Source organism: Octopus bimaculoides, chromosome 9 (genome assembly GCF_046866305.1).
Source record: "Octopus bimaculoides isolate indiv1 chromosome 9, ASM4686630v1, whole genome shotgun sequence".
Lineage (NCBI taxonomy): Eukaryota > Metazoa > Mollusca > Cephalopoda > Octopoda > Octopodidae > Octopus > Octopus bimaculoides.
In genome coordinates, this window is record NC_142936.1 from 15,388,103 (window position 1) to 15,414,380 (window position 26,278).

The 26,278-nt window shown below is 39.1% G+C and overlaps 1 protein-coding gene and 1 pseudogene across 2 annotated transcripts; one reads left to right on the forward strand and one right to left on the reverse strand.

Moving 5' to 3' along the window:
- Positions 1–5,970: 5,970 nt before the first annotated feature.
- On the reverse strand, positions 5,971–26,267 carry LOC106874613 (cell cycle checkpoint control protein RAD9A). 2 transcript variants are annotated; one of them, XM_089357175.1, is made up of 13 exons: positions 26,131–26,267; positions 25,812–25,882; positions 21,772–21,927; positions 20,637–20,751; positions 18,954–19,053; positions 16,027–16,130; positions 13,857–13,963; positions 12,522–12,586; positions 10,334–10,465; positions 9,410–9,493; positions 8,055–8,292; positions 7,239–7,328; positions 5,971–6,225 (listed from the first exon to the last, which is right to left on the reverse strand). In XM_089357175.1, the coding sequence occupies exons 1-13, from the start codon at positions 26,168–26,170 to the stop codon at positions 6,139–6,141; spliced, it is 1,389 nt and encodes a 462-aa protein (XP_089213301.1). In that variant the 5' UTR covers positions 26,171–26,267; the 3' UTR covers positions 5,971–6,138. The 2 variants fall into 2 exon arrangements, with proteins under 2 accessions (XP_089213301.1, XP_089213302.1); XM_089357176.1 differs by lacking the exon at positions 8,055–8,292.
- LOC128248791 (5S ribosomal RNA) lies at positions 16,292–16,411 on the forward strand (annotated as a pseudogene).
- Positions 26,268–26,278: the final 11 nt, after the last annotated feature.

The following is a 26,278-nucleotide window of genomic DNA, read 5'->3' on the forward strand; positions in this document are numbered from 1 at the left end:
CCTATGCAGAATTTGAACTCCAACCATAATGATGGATGAAATGTTGCAAAGTATCGTCCAGCTCACTAACAATTCTGCCAGCTTGCAACCTTAAAGAAGGGTAAAAAATAATATGGTAATACACATAAGGTTGTCTTAACAGCATTACAGGCTTCTGAGTGAAGCAATGTAGTGGGGTCACCTTAGACCCATGAAGCCTCCTAGGCAAAGAAAATGTTTTGAGTTTATGCCATTTTAGCTATAAATCTCATTTGGAACATATCAATGATGAAGAAGGGAAATGAACAATGTGATGTTCATGCTTTTTCAAGAGCATTGGTGATGTATAGACAGTGAAATAACTACAACTGGGAAGTGAATCTAGGCTGCTGAGTTGATTCAAAGGAGCTCACCTATTCTATATCATCCACTTATATCACCTTGATATCTATAGAGAGGTTGTACTGCAAGTGGAAAGAAGTCCAGTTATCTCTGCATTCATTACTCTTCTCAGTTTGTGTACTCCTCCCCATTGTCAGCAATGCTGTGAAGGCAGCAGCACCATCACCCCCACCCCTTCGCAATCCAGTTGATTCTTTCTATACCCATCTTTTCTTTTACAGTTCATTTGTACTCCATCATTCATGCAAAATAAAATGTCTCCAAAGCCTTAAAAACCACATTAGAACATCTGACTTAAGCTGATAAGAGATAAGGCATCTCCTGAACAGGATATCAACTTATACCATCTAAGACTCCCAGAACTGGTTTTTATTTCCAACAGTGAAATTTGTAGACTGGCACCCATGCCAACGTCTCTTTCATTGAACACTAAACTCGGCTTGCGAAGACCTGTTGGGGCAAGCGAAAGCGAAATCGTGATGGCACCTGTACCAGTGGAGCCACCGTCCGAGCGTGATCATTGCCAGAGAACCAGCTGTCTGGCTTCGGTGCCGGTGGCATGTAAATAGTGTAATTTGAGTGTGATCGTTACCTGGCACGTGAAAGATATTCGAGCTAGATCGTTGCCAGTACCGCCTGACTGGCCTTTGTGCCGGTGCACGTAAAGGCACCCACTACACTCTCGGAGTGGTTGGCGTTAGGAAGGGCATCCAGCTGTAGAAACTCTGCCAAATCAGATTGGAGCCTGGTGTAGTCATCTGATTCACCAGTCCTCAGTCAAATCGTCCAACCCATGCTAGCATGGAAAGTGGACATTAAACGATGATGATGACATATATATATATATATCTATATCTATATCAATATATCTATATCTATATATATATACATATCTATATATATACATATCTATCTATATATATATCTATCTATATATATATCTATATATATATATCTATATATATCTATATCTATATAGACAAGTTACTTGAAGCATTTAACGAAATAGAAGGGGATATAGCATCATACAACGTGGAAGACAATTGGAGATTTCTGCGGGACAACCTGTTGAAAGCCACCGACCAGATCTGTGGGTGGTGTAAGGTCCCCTCTCGACCCAGAGTAACGTGGTGGTGGAACAAGGAGGTAGACAAGGCTATTAGACAAAAGAAACAGGCTTGGAAGGACTGGAAGAACGGTGGTAGCAGGGAATTGTACCAATGTGCCAGAAGGGAGGCTAGGAGACAGGTTTATTTAGCCAGAGGGGAAGCAGATAAGAAAAGATTTGCCAATGTTCTGCGCCGTGAGGACCAAAGACTCGAGGTATTTCGTGTTGCAAGACAGTGTAGGAGAGAGAATAGTGATGTTGTAGGAGAGAAATGTGTTCGCATGGATGATGGTACGCTTGCGCTAAATGAGGATGCAAAGAAAGAGGTCTGGAGATGCCACTACGATAGATTGCTTAATAAAGAGAATGAATGGGAGGAAGAGAGCCTGCCGTATGTCGACCCAATAGAGGGACCAGCTATCCGAGTTGATAGTACCAGGGTAGATAAAGCAATTAAGAGTATGAAGACCGGGAAAGCCCCCGGCCCATCAGAGATGCTCAAAATATCTGGCAGTGTTGGCTATAGCCTAGTCACCCGTATTACGAACCAGGTGATACACGAAGGAGTCATACCCAATGACTGGTGTAGCAGCATCATAGTCAACTGCTACAAAGGTAAAGGTGACGCTTTAGATACAAATAATTACAGAGGCATCAAGCTGTTAGATCAGGTTATGAAAGTTACAGAGAGGGTCATAGCCCAACTAATTAGGGAGCGAATCAATTTAGATGAGATGCAGTTTGGGTTCGTGCCAGGTAAAAGCACTACTGATGCCTTATTTCTAGTGAGACAGCTGCAGGAGAAATACCTAGCTAAGGATAAACCTCTGTACCTGGCTTTCGTTGACATGGAGAAAGCCTTTGACAGGGTCCCCCGATCCCTTATCTGGTGGTCAATGAGGAAACTTGGGATAGAAGAATGGTTAGTGAGAGCTGTGTGAGCCATGTACAGAGATGCTGCCAGTAAGGTGAGGGTTGGAAATGAGTACAGCAATGAATTCCGGGTAGAGGTAGGGGTCCACCAAGGTTCCGTCCTCAGCCCCCTCTTATTTATCATAGTCCTCCAGGCAATCACAGAGGAGTTCAAGACAGGTTGCCCCTGGGAGCTCCTCTATGCTGATGACCTTGCCCTAATTGCAGAGTCACTATCAGAACTAGAGGAGAAGTTTCAGGTGTGGAAGCAAGGTCTAGAATTGAAGGGCCTTAGAGTCAACCTAGCTAAAACCAAAATCCTAATAAGTAGGAAGGTAGATAAAACACAAACCCCTTCAGGTAGATGGCCCTGCTCAGTATGTAGAAAAGGAGTAGGTAGTAACTCTATAAGATGTACCCGGTGCAAGCTATGGACACATAAGAGGTGCAGCAACATCAAAGGCAGGTTAACTAGCAAGTTAGTTTTTGTTTGTGGCAGATGTTCAGGTGCAATAAAGACTGTAAACAAACAGGAAACAACTTCTATCTCATTCCAGGGTGAAAAACTAGAGGTAGTTGATAGCTTCCGCTATCTGGGCGACCAAGTTAGTAGTGGGGGTGGGTGCGCTGAAAGTGTAGCTGCTAGAATAAGAATAGCCTGGGCCAAGTTTAGAGAGCTCTTACCCCTGCTGGCGACAAAGGGACTCTCACTCAGAGTAAAAGGCAGACTGTATGACGCATGCGTACGAACAGCCATGCTACATGGCAGTGAAACATGGGCTGTAACTGCTGAGGACATACGTAAGCTCGCAAGGAATGAAGCCAGTATGCTCCGTTGGATGTGTAATGTCAATGTGAATACTCGTCAGAGTGTAAGTATCTTGAGAGAAAAGCTGAACATTAGAAGCATCAGTTGTGGTGTGCAAGAGAGACGATTGCGCTGGTATGGACATGTGGTGAGAATGGATGAGGATAGCTGCGTGAAAAAGTGCCACACCCTAACAGTTGAGGGAATCCGTGGAAGAGGTAGGCCCAGGAAGACCTGGGCTGAGGTGGTGAGGCAAGACCTTCGTACATTGGGCCACACCGAGGCGATGACTACTGACCGAGACCTTTGGAAATGTGCTGTGCGTGAGAAGACCCGGCAAGCCAAGTAAGATCGTTGCCAGTGCCCCTGGACTGGCTCTTGTGCGGGTGGCACATGAGATGCACCATTTTGAGCGTGGCCGTTGCCAGTACCGCCTGACTGGCTCCCGTAGGATTTTCGAGCGAGATCGTTGCCAGTGCCCCTGGACTGGCTTGTGCGGGTGGCACATAAAAGAGACACCATTTCGAGCGTGGCCGTTGCCAGTATCGCCTGACTGGCCTTCGTGCAGGTGACACGTAAAAGCACCTACTACACTCTCTGAGTGGTTGGCGTTAGGAAGGGCATCCAGCTGTAGAAACTTTGCCAAATCAGATTGGAGCCTGGTGTAGTCATCTGATTCACCAGTCCTCAGTCAAATCGTCCAATCCATGCTAGCATGGAAAGCGGACGTTAAACGACGATGATGATGATGACATATATATACACACATATATATATATACATATATATATACACAGAACTGGCTATTTTTAGTTTCTGTCTACCAAATCTTCTCACAAAACTTTGGGCAGTCCAGGGATATAGCAGATACTTACCCAAGGTGTCACATCATGGGACTGAACCTGGAATTACATGAATGGGAAACAAACATCTCAACCACACAGTCACGCCTATCTATCTGTGCCAATACATATATCATAATATAAAACCGGAAGTTATTAAATGTTGTTTAGTAATTTTCAGGCAATGCTGTGCCACTTAGAGAAAGGCAAAATAATAAAATTTACACAAAATTTATAAAAAAATAATTTTAATAATAATGATGAATTCATACTTTTCAATATAAAAACCACATCTTATATAATCACAATATAACTTTGGATGAATCTCCGTTTCAGAAATTTACATAAAATCTAGGGTAATAATGATATATACATTCCACTTCCAGACTTTCTTTTTAATCAAAAGCTAATATCATGATTATTATCATTTTGGCATTCACTTTTTCCATGCAAAGTTTACTGAGGCAGATTTTCTACAGCCTGATGGCCTTCCTGTTGCCAGTTTTTGCCTGTTTCCAAGAAAGGTAATATTTCTCCATGGTCAGAAATGTTTTTGTAGAATATTGGAGATGAGTGAAACTGCTTGTGTGACAAGTGATAATCATTTAGAATTATCATGTGATGTCAAGACAAGGAGACACACACACATATACACATATTCAGTGATACACATACACACACAATGAGCTTCTTTCGCTTTCCATCAACCAAATCCACTTGCAAGGATTTGGTTGATCCAAGGCTATAGTAGAAGACACTTGCCCAAGGTGCCCAGCTGTGGGACTGTTGTTGGCACTCCGTCGCTTATGACGTCGAGGGTTCCAGTTGATCCGATCAATGGAACAGCCTGCTTGTGAAATTAACGTGCAAGTGGCTGAGCATTCCACAGACACGTGTACCCTTAACGTAGTTCTCGGGGATATTCAGCGTGACACAGTGTGACAAGGCTGACCCTTTGAATTACAGGCACAACAGAAACAGGAAATAAGAGTGAGAGAAAGTTGTGGTGAAAGAGTATAGCAGGGTTCGCCACCATCCCCTGCCGGAGCCTCGTGGAGCTTTAGGTGTTTTTGCTCAATAAACACTCACAACGCCCGGTCTGGGAATCGAAACCGCGATCCTATGACCGCGAGTCCGCTGCCCTAACCACTGGGCCATTGCGCCTCCACTGTGGGACTGAACTTGTAGCCAATATACTTGGGGAGTGAACTTCTTAACCACACAGCCACACATGCAGCAAAGAGTGCAAAATCTTAGCTGAATGAAAACAAAACAACTTTTTCTTGGAAAATAAATGTAAAATTGTGAAAAAATCTTAAAAATAAATACAGTTTTTGGTTTTTTTAAGACAAAATCCTTTTCAAAACATAACATGTTATGATATAAAAGGTAATCTGGAGGGAATCTTCATAGACTTCTGCAAATAAGCATAAAGCTTAAAGGTTTAGGGCAAGAGGAATTGGAATTATGAGATTCAAGCTTCTTTTAATGACGTTTTGAAGTGAAATGATAACAATCCAACCTGACCTGGATTTTGCTCTGTTAGAATATATTCGATGCGACAGGGCTTGAAAATATATCCTGGCGTCTATTTGTTTTTTTTTTTTTTGTTCTGATCACATACATTGAAATTATGTCACATTTTTACAACAAAGATCTGTTTCAATAAATTATGTTTCAATTCTTCGAACACAATATCAAATTCATCAGAATCAACTGTACTTTGGAATTGTCCTTTGCAAACTGCTCGCTTATTATTCCACTTATACAGTCCTACTTAAGCCAGTTGTAATCATTTTTGTTTGCTTGTTCTTGTAATGACTTTAAAACCCAGTCTTTATCACATGAATCATTTGAAGTTTGAATTAAAAACAATGTTTGTAATCTGTAATTTTTATAAAACATTCTTGTATATATATATATATATATATATATATATATATATATATATATATATATATACATACATACATGCATACAAAAATATGTCTATAATTTAGGCATCAAACAAAACAGAAACAGATGAACTTCCTTTTCTCAAAGTTTGTTTCTTTTTGGAATGGTGTGGAGTGAATTATAGCGATAAATTAATTTTCGTCATCAGTATCTATGGCTAACACCGGTGCACTTTCTTTCTCATTTTGTTGAGATGCTCCAAAAAGCAATGATTTAAACTGCAAAAGAAAGAAGCAAAGATAAATGAAAGTTAAACAAACAATGGACTAAGGCAGTTAGATTAGATTAGATCTTAAAAACTCAAGCTTTATGTACTGGGAAAGGATATGCAGGGTGAAGCTGATTGGGTAACCTTTTTTTTTCTTTTGTTTTTACTTGTTTCAGGCTGTAGCCATATTGGGGACAATGTTCTGAAGGATTTAGTTGAAGAAATTGTGCAGGTGGCACGTAAAATACACCATTTCGAGCGTGGCTGTTGCCAGTACCTCCTGACTGGCCTTCATGCCGGTGGCACGTAAAAGCACCCACTACACTCTCGGAGTGGTTGGCATTAAAAAGGGCATCCAGCTGTAGAAACTCTGCCAAATCAGATTGGAGACTGGTGTAGCCATCTGGTTCACCAGTCCTCAGTCAAATTGTCCAACCCATGCTAGCATGGAAGGCGGATGTTGATGATGATGATAATGAAATTGACCCCAGCACTTATTTTTTTCTAAGTCTGGTACTCATTCCATCACTCTCTTTTTGCAGACTAAGGTGTTTGTAGGTAAAGTGGCAGCATTGTCCCCAAAATATTAGCATTGTTCTATTGTCCCTATCTTGTAATTTTAGAGCCATTAAATTTATTTGTAATAGCACCTGTGTCAGTGTCACATAGGATGCTCCTGTTGCTAGTGCCACGTAGAAAAGCACCCGTTTGAGGGCACATAAAAAGCTTGTGTGCTGGTGCCATGTAATAAAGTACCTGTGCTGGGGTCACGAATAAAGCACCCATCCTTTTGAGAAGGAAAGGTGACAAGAGATAAAATACTCCTATAAACCTCTGGAATGATTGGAATGCTTTTAATCAATGGTCTGTTCAATCAAGGTTGTCTTGGGGCTAATCAACAACACTCATATATCTTAGCATTTATGCATAAACCATTTGCCTAAATATTTAATTGAATATCTTCAGTTTGTATAAAAGTATATATATATATATAAAAGTATTTAATAATTCCTCAATTCTTACTTTTTTACTAGGAGGTGTTCCAGGAATGACATCATCTTCACTATCATCATTGTTTTGTTTAGAGACGTGGAGATTAGGCTTGGGAATGAACTGGAACAGAATGAAAACAAAATTCTTACTCATAAACGGCAGTAGAGTTCTTAACATTGGTGTCATAGTGTGCAATAATTTTCATTGCATTAGTCTCTATATTATCAACACTTTCATATAAAGAGAAAGCTGGAGTGGAGAACTGAAAATGGAATACAATATCAAGATACTGAGCCTTAAGAAAGCAATGACAAGAGATTGAGATATCCGGCACCTTGCTGTACTCAAAAAAACCTATCCATCACAGCAGAATTGAAACTGGTGCTGGTGCCACGTAGAAAGCACCCAGTACACTCTGTGGAGTGGTTGGTGTTAGGAAGGGCATCCAGCCATAGAAACCATACCAGAACAGACAATGGAGCCTGGTGTGGCCCCTTGGTCAAACCATCCAGCCCATGCCAGCATGGAAAACGGACGTTAAATGATGTTGATGATGATGACACAATTCAAGTCTTTCGTGTCGTGTTTCCAATCTTTCATGAAAACATGTCTAGCCATGGGGAAATATTACCTTGTTTGGAAACTGATGATGGTTGACAACAGGAGCAGGGATCCAGCTGTAGAAAATCTATCTCAACAAATTCTGTCAGATCCAAGCAAGCATGGGAAAAATGCACATTAAAATAATGATGATGATAATGATGATGATGATGATGATAAATATTGATGAAACAGCAGAAATAGGGATGGGATAACAGAACAAAAGAAATTCATGTTTCTCCTTACTTGAACAGCTATAATTGGACTGTTAGATTCTTCTTGCGATTCATGTTCAGAAGCTTTTTTATGAGAGTTAACCTTTTGCTTGCTGCTTGGTGAACTTTCTGTGGGTGCTTGGTGAGCATAACGTGAAATATTGGGCGTGCTTACATCACCAGGTTCATTTACTGTAAACTCATCCCATTCCACAAAGATGGAATCATCATTGAAAGAATCATCTGCATCCATCTGACAGGAGGTAGGCCTAATTAAGAATAAAGTATAAACGCTGATTTCAAATTTTGGTACAAGGCCAGCTATTCTGGGGGAGGGGTTAAGTCGATTACATCAACCCCTGTGCTCAACTGGTACTTATTTTATTGACCCTGAAGGGATGAAAGGTGAAGTCAACCCTGGCAGTATTTGAACCCAGAATGTAAAGACAGACGAAATACTACTAACCATTTTTTCCAGCTTGCTAATGATTCCATTAGCTCACTGCCTTAAAGAATGTATATTTTGACTTGGGTTAGTTTGTGCTACCAAAAAATTTGAAGAACTAAATACACCCTTGCACTCAATGGCATGCTGTGTGGTATGAAGTTTGCTTCTAAACAACGTGGTTCTGGATTCAGTCCCACTACATGGCACCTTGGGCAAGTGTCTTCTACTATAATCCCATACTGACCAAAACCTTGTGAGAGGATATGGTAGACAGAAACTGAAAGAAGTCATTCATATATTCATATATGGAAGACATGGAGCAGAAGTGGTGAAGGCTGATCTCAGGAAACTAGATTTCACACAACAGACAACAATGGAATGCAAAAAATGGTGGGATGTTGTGTTGCAAGCATGGGAAAATGGACATAAAAATAATGACAATGATTATGATGGTAGTAGCAGTGGTAGTGGTGACCATGAGAATGATGAGTTTTATACAATTTTCCTCTGCAGAAATCACTCAGAAGGCGAGCTGGCAGAAACGTTAGCATGCCGGGTGAAATGCTTAGCGGTATTTCGTCTGCCGTTACGTTCTGAGTTCAAATTCTGCCGAGGTCGACTTTGCCTTTCATCCTTTCGGGATAGATTAAATAAGTACCAGTTACGCACTGGGATCAATCTAATTGACTTAACCCGTTTGTCTGTCCCTGTTTGTCCCCTCTGTGTGTAGCCCCTTGTGGGCAGTAAAGAAATAAGAAATCACTCAGAAGGCATTGTAGCCAAAGTTACAGGAGAAGACACTTGCACAAAGCACAGTGCAGTGGAACTGAACTTAAGACCACATGATTACAAAGCAAACTTCTTAACCACATAGCCATGCATGCAGCTTAATGCTCTAAACATTAAGCAGGTCATCAATCAGTGAACTGTTAACTTACATATTATTTGCAGCTTCTCTGTCAGGTCCTTTGTTTTTCCCTGATGATGTTTTAGATGAATGTGCAGAAAGTTTAGACTGTTTGCTGAAGAAGACAAAGAAAAAAAAAAATGGAAATCATTTAAAAAATATATTTTATCGAAATCGAAATTGAACCAAATTCGATGACTGGCACATATGCCAACCTTCCTTCATTGGACACTAAACTCAGCTTGCGAAGACCTGTTGGGGCAAGTGAGATCAAAACTGAACCAAATTCGATGACTGGCACCCATGCCAGTGGAGCGCTAACAGCACCATCCGAGCGGGATCACTGCCAGAGCAGTGGTCTCGCTCCTGTGCCGGTGGCATATAAAAAGCACCATTTGAGCGCAATCGTTTCCAGCTTCGCCTTACTGGCACTTGTGCCGGTGGCATGTGAACAAAACATTGGGCTGACTCCTGTGCAGGTGGCACGTAAAAAACACCATTTGAGCGTGGCCGTTGCTAGTACTGCCAGACTGGCCCTCATACCGGTGACATGTAAAAAGCACCCACTACACTCTTGGAGTGGTTGGTGTTAGGAAGGGCATCCAGCTGTAGAAACTCTGCCAGATCAGATTGGAGTCTGGTGTAGCCATCTGGTTCACTAGTCCCCAGTCAAATTGTCTAACCCATGCTAGCATGGAAAGCGGACTAAATGATGATGATGATGATTTCCTTAATAAATTAAACAAAAAAAAAATTACAAAAAATTTATTTCCCCAGAAAAGTTTTTATTTCTTTTATGAGGTAGTTGCCAAACACATGACCAAAGTCAGTGACTTTAAAAATCAAACAGGCCACTTAAGTATATTTCCTATTTCCAATTAACATGAAATTAATAACCTTGGGCCACTTTTGCGTAAATATACTTGAAATTACTGTATTAAAGTTGTAATCTTACCCTTTTGTGTGATTAGCTTTCTTGCTATTTGATAAAGCTTGACTACATGGATTATCTTCAGTCTCATCACGTGTAGCTAACACAAAATTTGCTTCAAACAGTCTCTCACTCTGAATTGAGTATATAATTGGCCTGAAAAAAAAAAAAAAGAAAAAAAAAAAAAGGAAAACAAAAAATGAAACAAAAAACAAAAGAGACTTGTTAGGAGTTAATATTTTTAAATAGCATTTAGAGTCAAAATGTAAGCTGGTTGCAGTTTTGAAGAAGGAAAACAAAGCATCTCTTGTTGAATGTTGTTTTATGTAGAATCCACAACACAAAAGGTTTTTGTGGACTCAATACTGCCCAACCTACTTTTGTTTTTCATAACTATGGCAGGTGTAGGTATGGCTTAGGTGTAAGCAAGATTGTGTGGTTAAGAAGACCACTTCCTAACCATATGGTTTCAGGTTCAGTCCCACTGTATGACATTTTAAGCAAGTATTTCTTACTATAGACCTGAGCCAATTAAAGCCTTAAGAGTAGATTTGGTAGACAGAAACTGAAAGAAGCCTATTGTTTATGTGTATGTGTGTGTGTGTGTGAGAGAGAGAGAGTATGTTTATATCTATCTCTTTGTCTTAGCATCACATAACAGTTGTAAATGGATGTCATTGTCATTCATTTCCAATATTCTGCAAAAACATGTCTGGCCATGGGGAAATATTACTTTGCTAGGAAACAGGAGGGGGAATCTGGCTATAGAAAAACTGCCTCAATACACTCTGTCTGACCCATGCTATCATGGAAAAGCAGATGTTAAAAATGATGATGATGGCAATGTTAGATGCTTCTCTAATTCTAACATTTCATCAAATGAGATCCTCATTAGTTTGTTAAATTTATCTTTTTTACAAAGCTCTCCCGCCACCACCACTATCACTGTTGTCTTCTTTCTTGAATAAAGCACACAGTTCTGCTTGCTTCAATTTGTTTGAATGACTCAAAACAGATTCTACTCCCTATTTCATGGTCCAGCGGTTAAATGGTAGGAAGGGTATTCTCATTAACCACCATCATTTAATGCCTGTTTTCCATGTTAACATGGGTTGGACAGTTCAACAGGAGCTGGCGAGCCAGAGAATTATGTTATGCTTCAATATTTCTACAGCTGGATGCCTTTCCTAACACCACCTTCCAACAAACTTTACAAAGTGTACTGGGTGCTTTTTATGTGGTATGGCACCAGTGAGGTCTCTAAATGACTCATAAGATATGACCCCCCTCAAATAAGTGGGTGAACTGCTCCTAGAAAAAGCACAATATCCAAGTAAGCAACAACAAAACAATGCAAAACAGTAAAATAAAACTTTCTAAAATGAGCTTTTTGCTGAAATGGCTTTGATTCCATAAAAATTAACTCAGTTTCTTTTATATGCCTATTGGTAATGCACTGAATTCAGTCAGAGGATATACAAGAGTGTATGATGATTAAATGTAGCGTCTCTATTAAAGATGAGGTTACTAACTTACAAAATTCATAATGTGTTTTTCACACCTACAGGCTTGTCCTTCAAGTGCTGGTGCCACTTAAAAAGCAAGTACTGGTGCTATGTAAACACACTTGTGCTGGCGGCATATAAGAAGCACCCAGCACATTCTGTTAAGTGGTTGGTGTTAGGAAGGGCATCCAGCCGTAGAAACAATGCCACAACAGACAATTGGAGTCTGGACAGCTCCCTGCTAGCCAGCTGCATGTCAAGCCGTCCAACCCATGCCAGCATAGAAAGAGGACACTAAACGATGATGATGATGACACATCCACCTGTTTTTCTCTCTGACAAAACAAAAAAAATCAGGGATTTTATAATATATTTTCATTATTCCAACAGGACGAAGGTGGTGAGCTGGTAGAATTGTTAACACGTTAGGTAAAATGCTTAGTGGTCTTTTGTCTGTCTTTACATTCTGAGTTCAGATTCTCCCAAGGTCGACTTTGCTTTCATTCTTTTTAGGGTTGATAAAGTAAGGACCAGTTGAGCACTAGGGTTGATGTAATTGGCTTTCTCCTCCCTCCCTTGAAATTGTTGGCCATGCACCAAAATCTGAAACCGTTATTCCAACAGGACACACCTAGTTTCTAAGTTATAACTAGAACTATAATCCACTACCAGAAACAGGAAGGAAATGCAAACCACAGCCTACATACTTGCCATAGGTATCAAAGTAGAGCTTGACAGGAAGACTGGTTGCCTCAGCAAAAAGTAGGATAGCCTACAAGAAGAAAAAGAAAAAAACAAACAAACAGATGACTGCATAAGTATTTGTCAATAAATATCAACCCGATTCCACAGTAGATAATAGAACTGAAAAAATTCATTTTACAAGAAGACCCAGATAAAGTATGGCAAGTTAAAGAGTCGAAAACACTTCCTTATTGTTTCATCTTTGCCATGTCTCTATATTCCTTGTTCATATTGTTGACTCTTCTACCCTAGTGACTTTTGTAATCCCTGGCAGTACCATGGTGAGCAGTAGCATATTTTCCAGTACTAAACCTGCTATGATTCTGGATAACAACATAACTGACGAAAAGGTTTTCCCACAACTGTTTATTAACCTTTCAATTGATTGTTGTTCACATTTTACTTATATAAGTGTGTGTGTATATATATATATATATATATATATATATATATATATATATATATATATAGTTTATTTTGTCTCTTCGTCTTCTCTCCTGGTGCTATATGAACATTTATTGTGGTTTTAGAGTCAAGTTTTGACTGCTATTTCCAGCGTGGTGGTATCTCTTAGATACCCTAAATTATAATTCTAAATAATTATTACCTTTGATGATTTTTATTCCCATGCTGGCCACCTGATAAAATCGATATTTAAATATCAATCTTATCCTTATTTATATACATATATATAAGGATGGCTGTGTGGCAAGAAGCTAGCTTTCCAACCACATGGTTCCAGGTTCAGACCCACTGCATGGCACCTTGGGCAAGTGTCTTCTACAATAGCCCCAGGTCAACCAAAGCCTTGTGAGTGGATTTGGTAAACAAAAACTGAAAGAAGCCCGTCATATGTGTATATATACATACATATATATATATATATATATATATATATATATATATATATATATATATATATATATATATATATATATGTATGTATGTATGTATGTATGTATATTTGTGTGTCTGTGTTTGTATCCCCGCCATCTCTTGACAACTGATGTTGGTGTGTCTCTGAAACTTAACGGTTCGGCAAAAAAGATCGATAGAATAAGCACTAGGCTTACAAAGAGTAAGTCTTGGGGTTGATTTCTTTTACTAAAGGCGGTGCTCCAGCATGGCCACAGTCAAATGACTGAAACGAGTAAAAGAATAAAAGAATATATATGTATCCTCTACTATATATTTTCTTGTATGAACTAATCTGAGTGACTCTTTCTTTAGCTTAAACATACAAATTAGCATGCTAAATGTTGAAGATGTATACAATAACATTTCAGTAAGATGCTTACGCGAAGTTCCTTAAGACAGAATGTAATATTCGTATTGTTAGCAATCTTGCATTCATCAAACTCATCTGGAAGAAGGTTTAACTCTGTCCGCATATGCTTTTTGGGATCTGAGGAAAGAAGCAACCTTGGAAGTAAATTTGCAGCAAGAATTTGAGAAAATAATAAAGCAGAATTTTTAAGATGATGATATTTTATTGATCTGAAAAGGAGGAAAGGTGAAGTTGATTTCAGTGGGATTTGAACTCATAGTGTAGAGAATCAGAATGAATAACACAAAGCATTCTATCTGACACTCTAACGATTCTGTTAATTCACTGCCTTTTTCATCATCATCATTTAATGTTCGTTGTCCATGCTAGCATGGGTTGGATGGTTTGACCAGGACTGATAAGCTGAAGGGCTGCACCAGACTCAAGTCTGATTTGGCACGGTTTCTATAGCTGGATGCCTTTCCTAATGCCAACCACTCTGAGAGCGTAATGGGTGCTTTTACATACCACCAGTATCTGCTATGATTATGATTTTACTTGGCTTGATGGGTCTTCTTCTCAAGCACAACATACTACCAAAGGTCTCAGCCATTTGTCATTGCTTCTGTGAGGACCAATGCTCGGAAGATGCTTTTTATGTGCCTGTTATGTGATACCAGCATCAGCCATGACAACAATTTCACTTGGCTTGATGGGCCTTCACAAGCCTGGCATATAGCCAAAGGTCTTGGTCAATAGTCATTGCCTCTGTGAGGCCCAATGTTTGAAGATCACGTTTCACCAGCTCTTCCTATGTCTTCTGGGTGTACCTCTACCATAGGTTCCCTCTACAGTTAGAGATCGGCACTTCTTTACACAGCTGTCCTCATCCATATGCATCACATGACCATACCAGTGCGGTTATCTCTCTTGCACACCACATGTGATTTTTCTTATGCCCAACTTTTCTCTCAAGATGCTTACACTCTGTCGTACATGCACACTGACATTGCGCATCTAGCGAAGCATACTAACTTCATTTCTTACAAGCCTATGCATGCCCTCAGTGGTCACAGCCCATGTCTCACTGACATGAAAATAAATGATACTCTCTCAAAACCACTGTCTTCCTCACATACGGTCATGTTCTTTCAGGTGCCAGTGACACATAAATACACCCATGCTGGTGGCACATAAAAAGTACACAGCACTCTGTGTGGCATTAGGAAGGGCATCCAGCCATAGAAAACGTGCTACAACAGACGATTGGAGTCTGGACAGCTCTCAATAAAACCGTCCAACCCATATCAACATGGAAAGTGGACATTAAATGACGATGATGATGATATATATATATATATACAATAATAATAAAAAATGGTCTTGGGGTTAGTTCCATTGAGTGGAATCTTGGGTAAGTGTCATCTACTACAACCCTGGACTGACCAAAGACTTGTAAGTGGATTTGGTAGATGGAAACTGTGTATGGAAGCCAATTATATACATATCATCATCATTGCTTGGCCAATTATATATATATAAGTATATATATACATATATATATCATCATTGGATGGTTTGACATGGAACTGGTTAGCAGAGAGCTGTCCAGACTCCAATTGTCTGTTGTGGCATGGTTTCTATGGCTGGTTGCCCTTCTTAATGCCAACCACTTAACAGAGTGTGCCACATGTTTTATACACACACATATAAGTATATATATAAGTTATATATATGTATATATATAAATATATATGTATATTTTTTTGTGCGTGTGTGTGTGTGTGTGTATTCATGTGTATTCTTGTCTAGACATCTTACATTGGTTGTAAATGAATGTCACTATCATACAGGCGAGGTCTTCATGAAAAACATGTCTAGCCATGGAAAAATATCTTGCTTGGAAACAGATGAATTTTGGCTTCAGGAAGGACAACTGGCCTATAGAAAATCTGCCTCAACAAATTGCATCTGACCCATACAAGCATAGAAAAGTGGATGTTAAATGATGAAGAACTGAAAAGCATATGAAGGCCTCTTGCATCATCAACAAACCTGCAGGTCTTAAAGGAACTTGAATTGTGTAGTATTAACAAAATTAAGAAACTGCTATTTGAAACTAAGATAAATTAGTTCTTCATGGGAATCACAACCACACGAAGAAGAAATTTTGTATCTTTGCATTGCTATTCCTATCTTACCTGGTTCATCCACATGATTCTTGAAAGAAATTTTTTCCTTTGATACTTCCAGAGTTACTTCTTCTTGGTTGTTCTGGAAATTTAGTACAGCATCACATAAAAGCCTGAACAAGGAAACAATATCAGCCTTTTTAATAGAAATCAAATACATAACAGCAGAAGGTATCGGCTGTTTTAATAGATATCTGATTACGGAACAGCAATAAAAACAGTTAAAAATAAACCAAACTAATTATGTTGCTCAGGTGTGGCTGTGTGGCAAACAGTTTACGGCCATATCACGTTGAGAGCACCGGTTCTCGTCTGATCACTGAAGTTAAGCAACGTTGAGCCTAGTGAGTACTTAGGATGGGTGACTGCTTGGGAAACCTAGGTGCTGTAAGTGTAAAAAAAAACCCAAAACCTAAGGCGATGAGCTGGTAGAAACGTTAGCATGCCGGGCGAAATGCTTAACAGTATTTCGTCTGCCGCTACGTTCTGGGTTCGAATTCCGCCGAGGTCGACTTTGCCTTTCATCCTTTCGGGGTCGATTAAATAAGTACTAGTTACGCACTGGGGTCGATATAATCGACTTAACCTGTTTGTCTGTCCTTGTTTGTCCCCTCTGTGTGTAGCCCCTTGTGGGCAGTAAAGAAATAAGAAGCTTGCTTCCCATCCACTGCATGGCACCTTATTTCTTTATTGCCCACAAGGGGCTAAACATAGATGGGACAAACAAGGACAGACAAAGGGATTAAGTCGATTACATCGACCCCAGTGTGTAACTGGTACTTGATTTATTGATCCCGAAAGGATGAAAGGCAAAGTCGACCCCGGTGAAATTTGAACTCAGAACGTAAAGACAGACGAAATACCGCTAAGCATTTCGCCCGGCGTGCTAACGATTCTGCTAGCTCGCCGCCTTTTAAAACTGCATGGCACCTTGTGAATGGATTTGGTAGACAGAAACTGAAAGAAGCCTGCTGTATATGTATGTATGGCTGCAACACTTGAGCTGAAACTAGTAAAGTAAGGTGTATGAGTATGTCTTTGTGTGTGCATTTGTCTCCCACCACTGCTGAGGTTGAGTCACTGGACCAAAAATTCTTCAAAGCAGTTCACCAGCATGGCTGCAGTCTAATGAATGAAACCAGTAAGAGATAAAGGTCTAGTTTAGCCCCGATAAAGCAGATCTATAATCAAATGCATTCCAGATGTGATCATCTCATCTTTTATTCATAGTGTACCTAGGATTATATTACCCATGTGTATCTTGTTTCACCGTGGAGGCGCAATGGCCCAGTGGTTAGGGCAGCGGACTCGTGGTCATAGGATCGTGGTTTCGATTCCCAGACCGGGCGTTGTGAGTGTTTATTGAGCGAAAACATCTAAAGCTCCACGAGGCTCCGGCAGGGGATGGTGGCGAACCCTGCTGTACTCTTCCACCACAACTTTCTCACACTCTTTCTTCCTGTTTCTGTTGTACCTGTATTTCAAAAGGGCCAGCCTTGTCACACTGTGTCACGCTGAATATCCCCGAGAACTACGTTAAGGGTACACGTGCCTGTGGAGTGCTCAGCCACTTGCACGTTAATTTCACGAGCAGGCTGTTCCGTTGATCGGATCAACTGGAACCCTCGACGTCGTAAGTGACTGAGTGCCAACAACAAAACTTGTTTCACCTTTTTTAAAATGGTAAGGTGAAACTGGAGAGACATTTAGGTAGGCTGGCTCTGAGAAGGGTCCCAGGGAGTAGCATCCCTGCCTTCCTGAGCTAGTTTTTCACATTTCTTAAAAATCGTGGTAGAGGCCTTGGTCTTGGGACCATTCATGTCTAGAAACTGAGGTTGGGGATAAGCAAGGGCATGCTCCCCGTAGAAAATCCAGCTCCAAAATAGCCACATGATAGCAAAGGAGAATGGGCACCAGCCAGCCCAAAGGTTGGGGTGGGTTATACCTGCCTACCTCGGTTGCTATGGTATTGAGGTAGATCTGGCCACCCCCGTTAACGGTGACAAAACCTGGGTTTAAAACACTGGATGATGGTGATGATGATGATTTGGCTGTTATTTTTAGCAGGTTGAAAACTTGAGCAGAGGCTCCCTTGTTGGCTTGCTAAAGTACTGGTATTCTAGAATTATAAACACACTCTATTACTACTTTCAGACAATGGACTCTGGCCATGCTGGGGCACCACCTTGAAGAGTTTTGTTAATCAAATTGATTCCTGTGCTTTTTAAAGCTTGGTACATATTCTATCAGTATCTTTTGCTGAACCACTAGGTTAAGGGGATGTAAAACAAACAAGCAAGAAAGATTTGCATACACATACATGGGCATAAGAGTGGCTGTGTGGTAAGAAGCTTGCTCCCAATCACATGGTGTATGTGTGTGTGAGTGAATGTGTGTATGTGGGTTTGTGTCTCCTTGCCTTGACATCATGTGATTTTTATAAACAAGTGCCACCATCTTGTAAGTGGTATCCTTCATTTTGAATCTTTCATAGAAACATGTTTGGTCATGAAGAAATATTACCTTACATGGAGACATGTAATGGTTGATCACAGGAAAGGCAACTAACCATAGAAAATCTACCTCAACAAATTCTGTCTGACCTATGCAAGCATGGAAAAGTGGACATTAAATGACGATGTTGAAATTGTACAGCAAATAATTGCTGGGGTGCTTGGCATTAGGAAGGGCATCCAGCCATAAAAGCCATGCCAAAACAGACACTGAAGCTTGGTGCAGTCTTCTGCTTGGCCAGATGCTGTCAAACTGTCCAACCCATGCCAGCATGGAAAGCAGATGTTATGATGATTGTATGATTTTTATTTGTACTTGATTGATGGAAAAGGGAGATATTTTACCGACTGAACATCATATGACAAACAAAGAAACCGTATTTGAAAAGAGAATATTCTTGGACTAACATATCATTTACTCACCTTGATGAAGCTATCAAGAGATTCTCACAGTCGTCTACATCAAATACTGCCTGTAACATTTCACATTCGATAAATGCTAGATTGTGTGTTTTGATAATTCCTACAAGAAACAAAATTCAATACATTTTTTTAAACAAACTTTGGAAGCAGCAAATGTATTTGTTATTTTACAAACAAGAAAGTAAAATTCAAACAAAGTATACCTGTGAAAACAGCAGAAAGATTGGGTATTTTATTCTTATAAGACAAGAAAAAAAGTTGCCAGCAGGTGGCTATGAGAGTTGAACCTATACACCTCAGATGTGGGCTGAGTACTCTACAATTAATCCTTTTGATACCAACTAGGTTGAAACTGCATTTAGCTCTGTAGCACAAATGTCTTGTTTTCAAAAGTTCTGAATTAAAATCTTCCACCAAACCTTAGTCACAATTTATGTTCCTTACACTGGTTTAATGATAACTAAGTTATTTTACTAAATTCTTTGACTGTGGCATGCTGGGAGTTTTAGTTGAACATATCAACCCCAGGACTCAATTTTTTTAAGCCTAATATTTATTCTATTAATCTCTTTTGGTGAAGGCGCATGGCTCAGTGGTTAGAGCGTTGAGCTTACGATCGTGAAGTTGTGAGTTCGAATTCCGGACTGGGCTGTGTGTTGTGTTCTTGAACAAGACACTTTATTTCACATTGCTCCAGTTCACTTAGCTGTAGAAATGAGTTGTGATGTCACAGGTGCCAAGTTGTATCAGGCTTTGCTGTTCCCTTGGATAACACTGGTGGCATGGAGAGGGGAGGCTGGTATGCATGGGCGACTGCTGGTCTTCCATAAACAATCTTGCCCAGACTTGTGCCTCGGAGGATAACTTTCTAGGTGCAATCCCATGGTCAGTCATAACCGAAGGAGGGTCTAAGCAGGTCTCTTTTGCCAAACCATTAAGTTATGGGGACATAAACCCACCAACTATTAAGCAGTGGTGGGGGACAAACATTCACAAAGACATACACACATAGATATGTACACACAGCAAAAGAGACTGATAGAATAAGTGCTGGGCTTAAGAAAAAAGTCTTGGGGTCAATATGTTCAACTAAAACCCATCAAGGTGGTGTTCCAGCATGGCGGTAGTCAGATGACTGAAACAAGTAAAAGATAAAAGAAAGAAAATATGAAATAGAGAGACTTATATGAATAAACACAGCACATATATACATATGTGTGTGTGTGTTTATATCTCCTTTTCTTGGCATTGCATGATAGCTGTACATGAGTGTCACTGTCATACAAGCAGTGTCGTCTATTTTCCAATATTTTGTGAAATACTTTTCAGAATATAAAACTGGAAAAATGCTGCTCAGCATTTTGTTCGACATGCTGCCAGCTCAGTACCTATGAAATAAAGAATAAGAATAACCTTTATACTGTAGGCACAAGGCCTGAAATTTTGTGGGGAGGGGACAAGTTGATTACATTGACCCCAGTGTTTCACCGATACTTAATTTATCGACCCCTGAAAGGATGAAAGGCAAAGTCTACCTCAGTGGAATTTGAACTCAGAATGTAGCGACATGTGAAATACCGCTAAGTATTTTGTCCAGCATGCTAATGATTCTGCCAGCTGACTGCCTTAGAAATAAAGAATAATAATAATAACAATAACTATATATAATTAATATTGACATACCATGTTTGCAGTGCAATTTGAACATCAATCTGTCATCTTTAACATTAAGCATAATCTTACACTTCTGTACAGTTTTCTCTATAGTTGCAACGGATTTGAAAATGTTCAGACAAGACTGAAAAAGAAAAAAAAGAAAAAACAAAAACAAAAACACCAATAGAATAAACAAGAATTTTAAACATGTAATACACTCTCTGAGTGGTTGGCGTTAGGAAGGGCATCCAGCTGTAGAAACTCTGCCAAATTTAGATTGGAGCCTGGTGTTGCCATCCGGTTTCACCAGTCCTCAGTCAAGTCGTCCAACCCATGCTAGCATGGAAAGCGGACGTTAAACGATGATGATGATGATGATGATGATGAATAACAGAGGAAAATGAGTTTGAAAATAATTTTCAAAAGGTACAGGTTTGTTTTATAATATTCAGATTCAGTCTCATAGCATTGTACTATAGGAAAGTGGGTTATACATCATTAGATGTACACCTGACTTTCCTATATTAAATTAAGAATTAAACGGAACGCTGAACTCCAGACTATCAACTCAACAATATTTATTCATGGTGGAAAATATACATCTTTAATCTTGTTTGTTGAGACGTCTTCGGTGTGTGAGAACATGGTTGTTGGGACGTTGGTATATTGATGTGAGCTGTCTAGCGTGAGTTCGAAAGATGGAGAGACAGCTAGACATGTCCTTGCTCAATCGCTGGCCAGCAAGAAAGAGAGCGATCAAAGTGGGAAAGCTTGGATGTTTAATTCCACGCATGCGCACAGCGTTACTACAGTACCTTGGGCAAGTGTCTTCTACTATAGCCCTGGGCTGACCAAAGCCTTGCAAAAGGATTTGGTAGATGGAAATTGAAGGAAGACTATTATATATGTGTGTGTGTGTGTGTGTGTGTGTGTTTATGTCCCACCATCGCTTGACAGCCGGAGTTGGTTTGTTTACATCTCTGTAACTTAGTGGTTTTGCAAAAGACACTGATAGAATAGGTACTAGGCTTAATTACTGAAGTTGATTTGTTCGACTAAATCCTTTCAAAGTGGTGGTGCTCCAGCATGGCCACAGTGCAATGGCTGTAACAATGAAAATAAAAATAAAAGAAAATGAACAAAACAAAGTTAATTTTCTCACCTTTATTGATATTTTACAGCGAAGTGGTTCGTCTTTGGCACTGTTTAAGTTATCACCGTTGCTATGATAGTCACACAAATACTGGATAAAGAATTTGGGATGAAACTGAAAACTAGCAAAGGCTGATCGAGAAGAATTGACTGTCTTTAAATACAACTGAAATGAAGACAATAAAAATATAAATTTTAATAAGAAAGGAATTTAAATTCGGTTCTTGTATTATTTATATTTAAAAAAATTTATCATCCTGAAAAATATGTTGATATTAAAATGAGAAACACTAAATTCTAAAACTCTCAGTGAATTCAGATGCATAAAAGCACAGACCACCTGAAGATTATTAGAAAATAGATTGGCTGAAAACAACCTAAAAGGATGTGGTAATTGATGTTTATGTATTTAAGTATTATGTCATCATCGTTTAACGTCTGCTTTCCATGCTGGCATGGATTGGATGGTTTGACTGAGGACTGGCAAGCCAGAAGGCTGTACCAGGCTCCAATCTGATCTGGCAAGGTTTCTACAGCTGGATACCCTTCCTAATGCCAACCACTCCGAAAGTGTAGTGGGTGCTTTTTACGTGCCAGCAGCACGAGGGCCAGTCGGGTGGTACTGGCATTGACCATGCTTGAATGGTGCTTTTTACATGGTCAGGTTGATTCACAATTATATAAGTTTATATAATAGATATAAGTTTATATTATACATTAATGTTCAGTAATTGTTGCTAAGCTTCAGATTAGTCTCTGTTCAAAAGCACTCCAACCATGATCATCCCATCTTATTAAAGGATTGAACATCTAGGACAATAGGCAGTGCACTGGCAGAATTGTTAGCATGCTGGGCGAAATGCTTAGCAGTATTTCATCTGTTTTTATGTTTTGAGTTCAAATTCCACCAAAGTCGACTTTGCTTTTCATCCTTTTGGAGTCAATAGAATAAATACCAGTTGGGCACTGGGGCTGACGTAACTACTCCTGGGTATGAGTATAAAAACTGTATCCCTCTGCGAAGCCATGTTGAACCAGTGTGGTTCAAGCCAATATGATCTCAAGCTCAAGTTCATGGCCTCTGCATCTGAATGGCTGGTGGAAGGAAAATGGTGAAACTGTCATTCTGCAATAGACTGGACATGGGCAATCTAATTTAATCCACACCTAGGACTATATTAATCAATGTTCTTCTTGGTTTTAAGATGGTAGTGTGTGTGATTTAAAGGAGATTTGTCTGCTATTTCTAGCAACTCAACAGACCAAGTACAGACTTCTTATGACCATTGGTTGTTACTGTTTAATTCCAGGTTAACCATGACATCCAGCTGATTTATGATCAGAGGCATTCCAATTATGACCACTCTGACTTTTGAGGGGTAACAAGAACAACATTATCTAATGTGTTGCTTCTTTATATAAGACAATAGGTTCAAGTGACCACTTCAAGTTGGTATTTGCTCTGCAAATGGTTGAGAAATAATACAGAAAATTTAATCAACATTTTCTTTTTAATGTTATATGACATTATAAATAAGCTACTTAAGTAGCAAATAAATATTGTATAGGATGAGAGTTTTTATTTCTAAATCAATTGGCATATAATTAAAAATGGATGTCTCACAACTCATGGACTCCACTGATAATTACATTTTTATTTGGTACACATAGAGTGAATGAGCCAGATTATTAAACAGTCACTGGCCTTCTAGGAATTCTAACCATATACAATCCTAGAAAGATATCACTCTGCACTGCACCTTAACCTTCCGCACACATGCAACCATGAGTAGAAGCCAGTGAGAAAGCCTCTAAAACATTACTCGATTTGTTATAAATTGCATCAAAATCTCATTCTACTGTCTCTTATAAATAAGACACATTGGAAAATAAAGTTATCATCTTCATGTGGTTGAGCTAGCTTGGATTTTCTCAACATGATCACGCCATTCATCACAATCATGTGTAGAGTTTAGGAGGGCAGCAAAGTAACATCCCATGTCCATAGGGAGCTGATAAAGGTTTCTGCAGGACAACTGATACGTGCTTATCCATGTAGGGTGTCCAAACAAGTATATCACTAATGAGGTTTTGCTTAGCTCTCCTGTGAGTAGCATGCATTTCTTTCTCTCATGGCATCAGTGATTGCAGATGACTGCAATACAGTCTTTGGTTGGTTGGATGCTTTTTCAGGAGATACTCAGAGTAGCCCACGTAAGGACCATCAAAGCCTTGACTAATGCCTTGTATGTTTGGTGAATGTTGAAGCAATGGGTTCATATAATAGCACTGATTCCACAGTGAGATAGAAGAAGATTTGTCAGATCTCCAGGTACAATGACTTTCAGATGATATGAAGAACTTACATGAAATGTCTCTTATTATTTTGTGCATTCCTTATATAAAACTGTTTTGTCTGGAGAGAGTCATTTTCTTATTGTGCCTTAAAATTTAACACACTCACCAGTAAAATTTCCACTTATTTCTTATTTTTATTTTCCTAAAATTTTCGTTGCGTCTTGCAACCTTTCCAATAGTCTTTTACCGGTGAGTGTGTTAAATTTTAAGGCACAATAAGAAAATGACTCTCCCCAGACACAACAGAATATGCTTCAACACACGAAATCACATAAAAAAATCTTGCAAACCAAATCCAAAAACGAATTATATAAAACTGTTCCATATCAACGTTAATTTCAGTATCTTGTACCAAATCTCACACTTTAATATAATTTCTTATCTAAGCTGAAGATTTTTAATAGCTTAATCAGGTGGTGGTGGTGGTGGGAAACAGCGCACATGACCTTTTCCATTACTTCTGAGACTGGTTAGCAAGTAAGTGGAAGCTAATTTTCAGACCAAGGACCTGGTCCTAATGCCTGCAGCTAAAAATACCAAGAAGTGATGTTAAATCATGCCTCAGATTAAGTCTACATTTATAGGTGTATAAGGGAGCTAACAGAATTGTTAGCACGCAGGACATCCGTACGTTTTGAGTTCAAATTCCGCCGAGGTCGATAAAATAAGTACCAGTTGAGCATTGGGTATGAATGTAAAAACTATAATCCTCTGCCAAGCCATTGTGGCTGAGTAGGCTCATCCAATCAGTGTGATCTCAAACTCAAACTCACGGCCTCCACATCAGACTGCGGTTAATGGAGAGAACATGCAGAGGCCTTCGTTCTGCAGTGGATTGAACACAGGCAATCCAATACAATCCAAGACCCATGTAATATAGGTCGTTTTTTCTCAAAGAGTCTTAACGACATGAGTGAACAAATTTTCTAGTAGTTACGTTTAATGCTGGTTTTCGAAAGTTGGTCAAAATTCTACAGGAATGAAAATAAACGGTTGATGTGTGTGTAAACCTACGTAGTACACATGTCAAATTTACTTATTTCTCAGTAGATTGAAAAAAAAAAACGATGAAAACCTTAATCGACTATCGACCTTTATTGGGGTTTCATCATCATTCGACCACTTTCAGTGAAACAAGTAGCTAATCCATTTACACACATACATACAAATAAGCCTAGGCAGTCGTATTATTGAGAATTTGGTAATTTTTCAGATTAACACCAGCACGATTTTCACTAGGGTGTTAGGGTTAGGGTTACGGCTAGGGACGGAATTCCCTAACCCAAACCCTAACTGTAACCCTAAAACCCTAGTGAATATCGTGCTGGTGTTAATCTGAAAAATTACCGAGAATTTATGTATTATATCTTGTTAGTCTCAGGCCAGCTATGATTAAGCATACATATGATATAAGGCATTCCAGAGTGCTTATTCCGTTCTGTTGTATGTTTAATACTACGTTGTCATATACCTCTACAACCATCATTTTGATTGTAAACGATCGAGTGATTTAAAGGGGTTTTACGCAGCTATTTCTAGCATGTCAATCAAATGATTAAAATGTCAGAGTTACTTCCCTTGTTGTGTTTCGACGAGAAACTTTTAATAGAAACGTTAAAGAAAAAACTTCTATATATAAAGACGATTTTTATAAGATAACAATGTTATTTTATGATATAGCTCGATACTAACCCCATCATCCAGTTGTTCAATGTATAATTCTTCTCCAATCTTTGCCAAAGAATGAATGGCACGCGCAAAAACTGAAAATTTAAGATGACTACAATTAATATTTTTATTTTTTTAAAAATCACATTAATGCGGTGGTGATTTTATTAAAATACTTTATTTTGTTACTTTTCATAGTTTATACATAAACAATGTTTTAATCAGAATTATAATTCTAAACGAAACTTAAAAAACACTCCTTAACATTTTAAATAACAGCATTGGTTACTAATATATATTATATCTATTTAATAGATTTATATCCGAGTATTTATATCGTTACCTTTTATATTATTACCAGGAATGGTACAAGACATGTTCATGTTGGTTTCATTCAACTGTACATGAAATTCCGCGCTTCCTTTCGTTTCACGTCAAAATTTCCTTCGACGTTATAAACATTTCCAATTGGTTAGATTCCAGAATGCCAG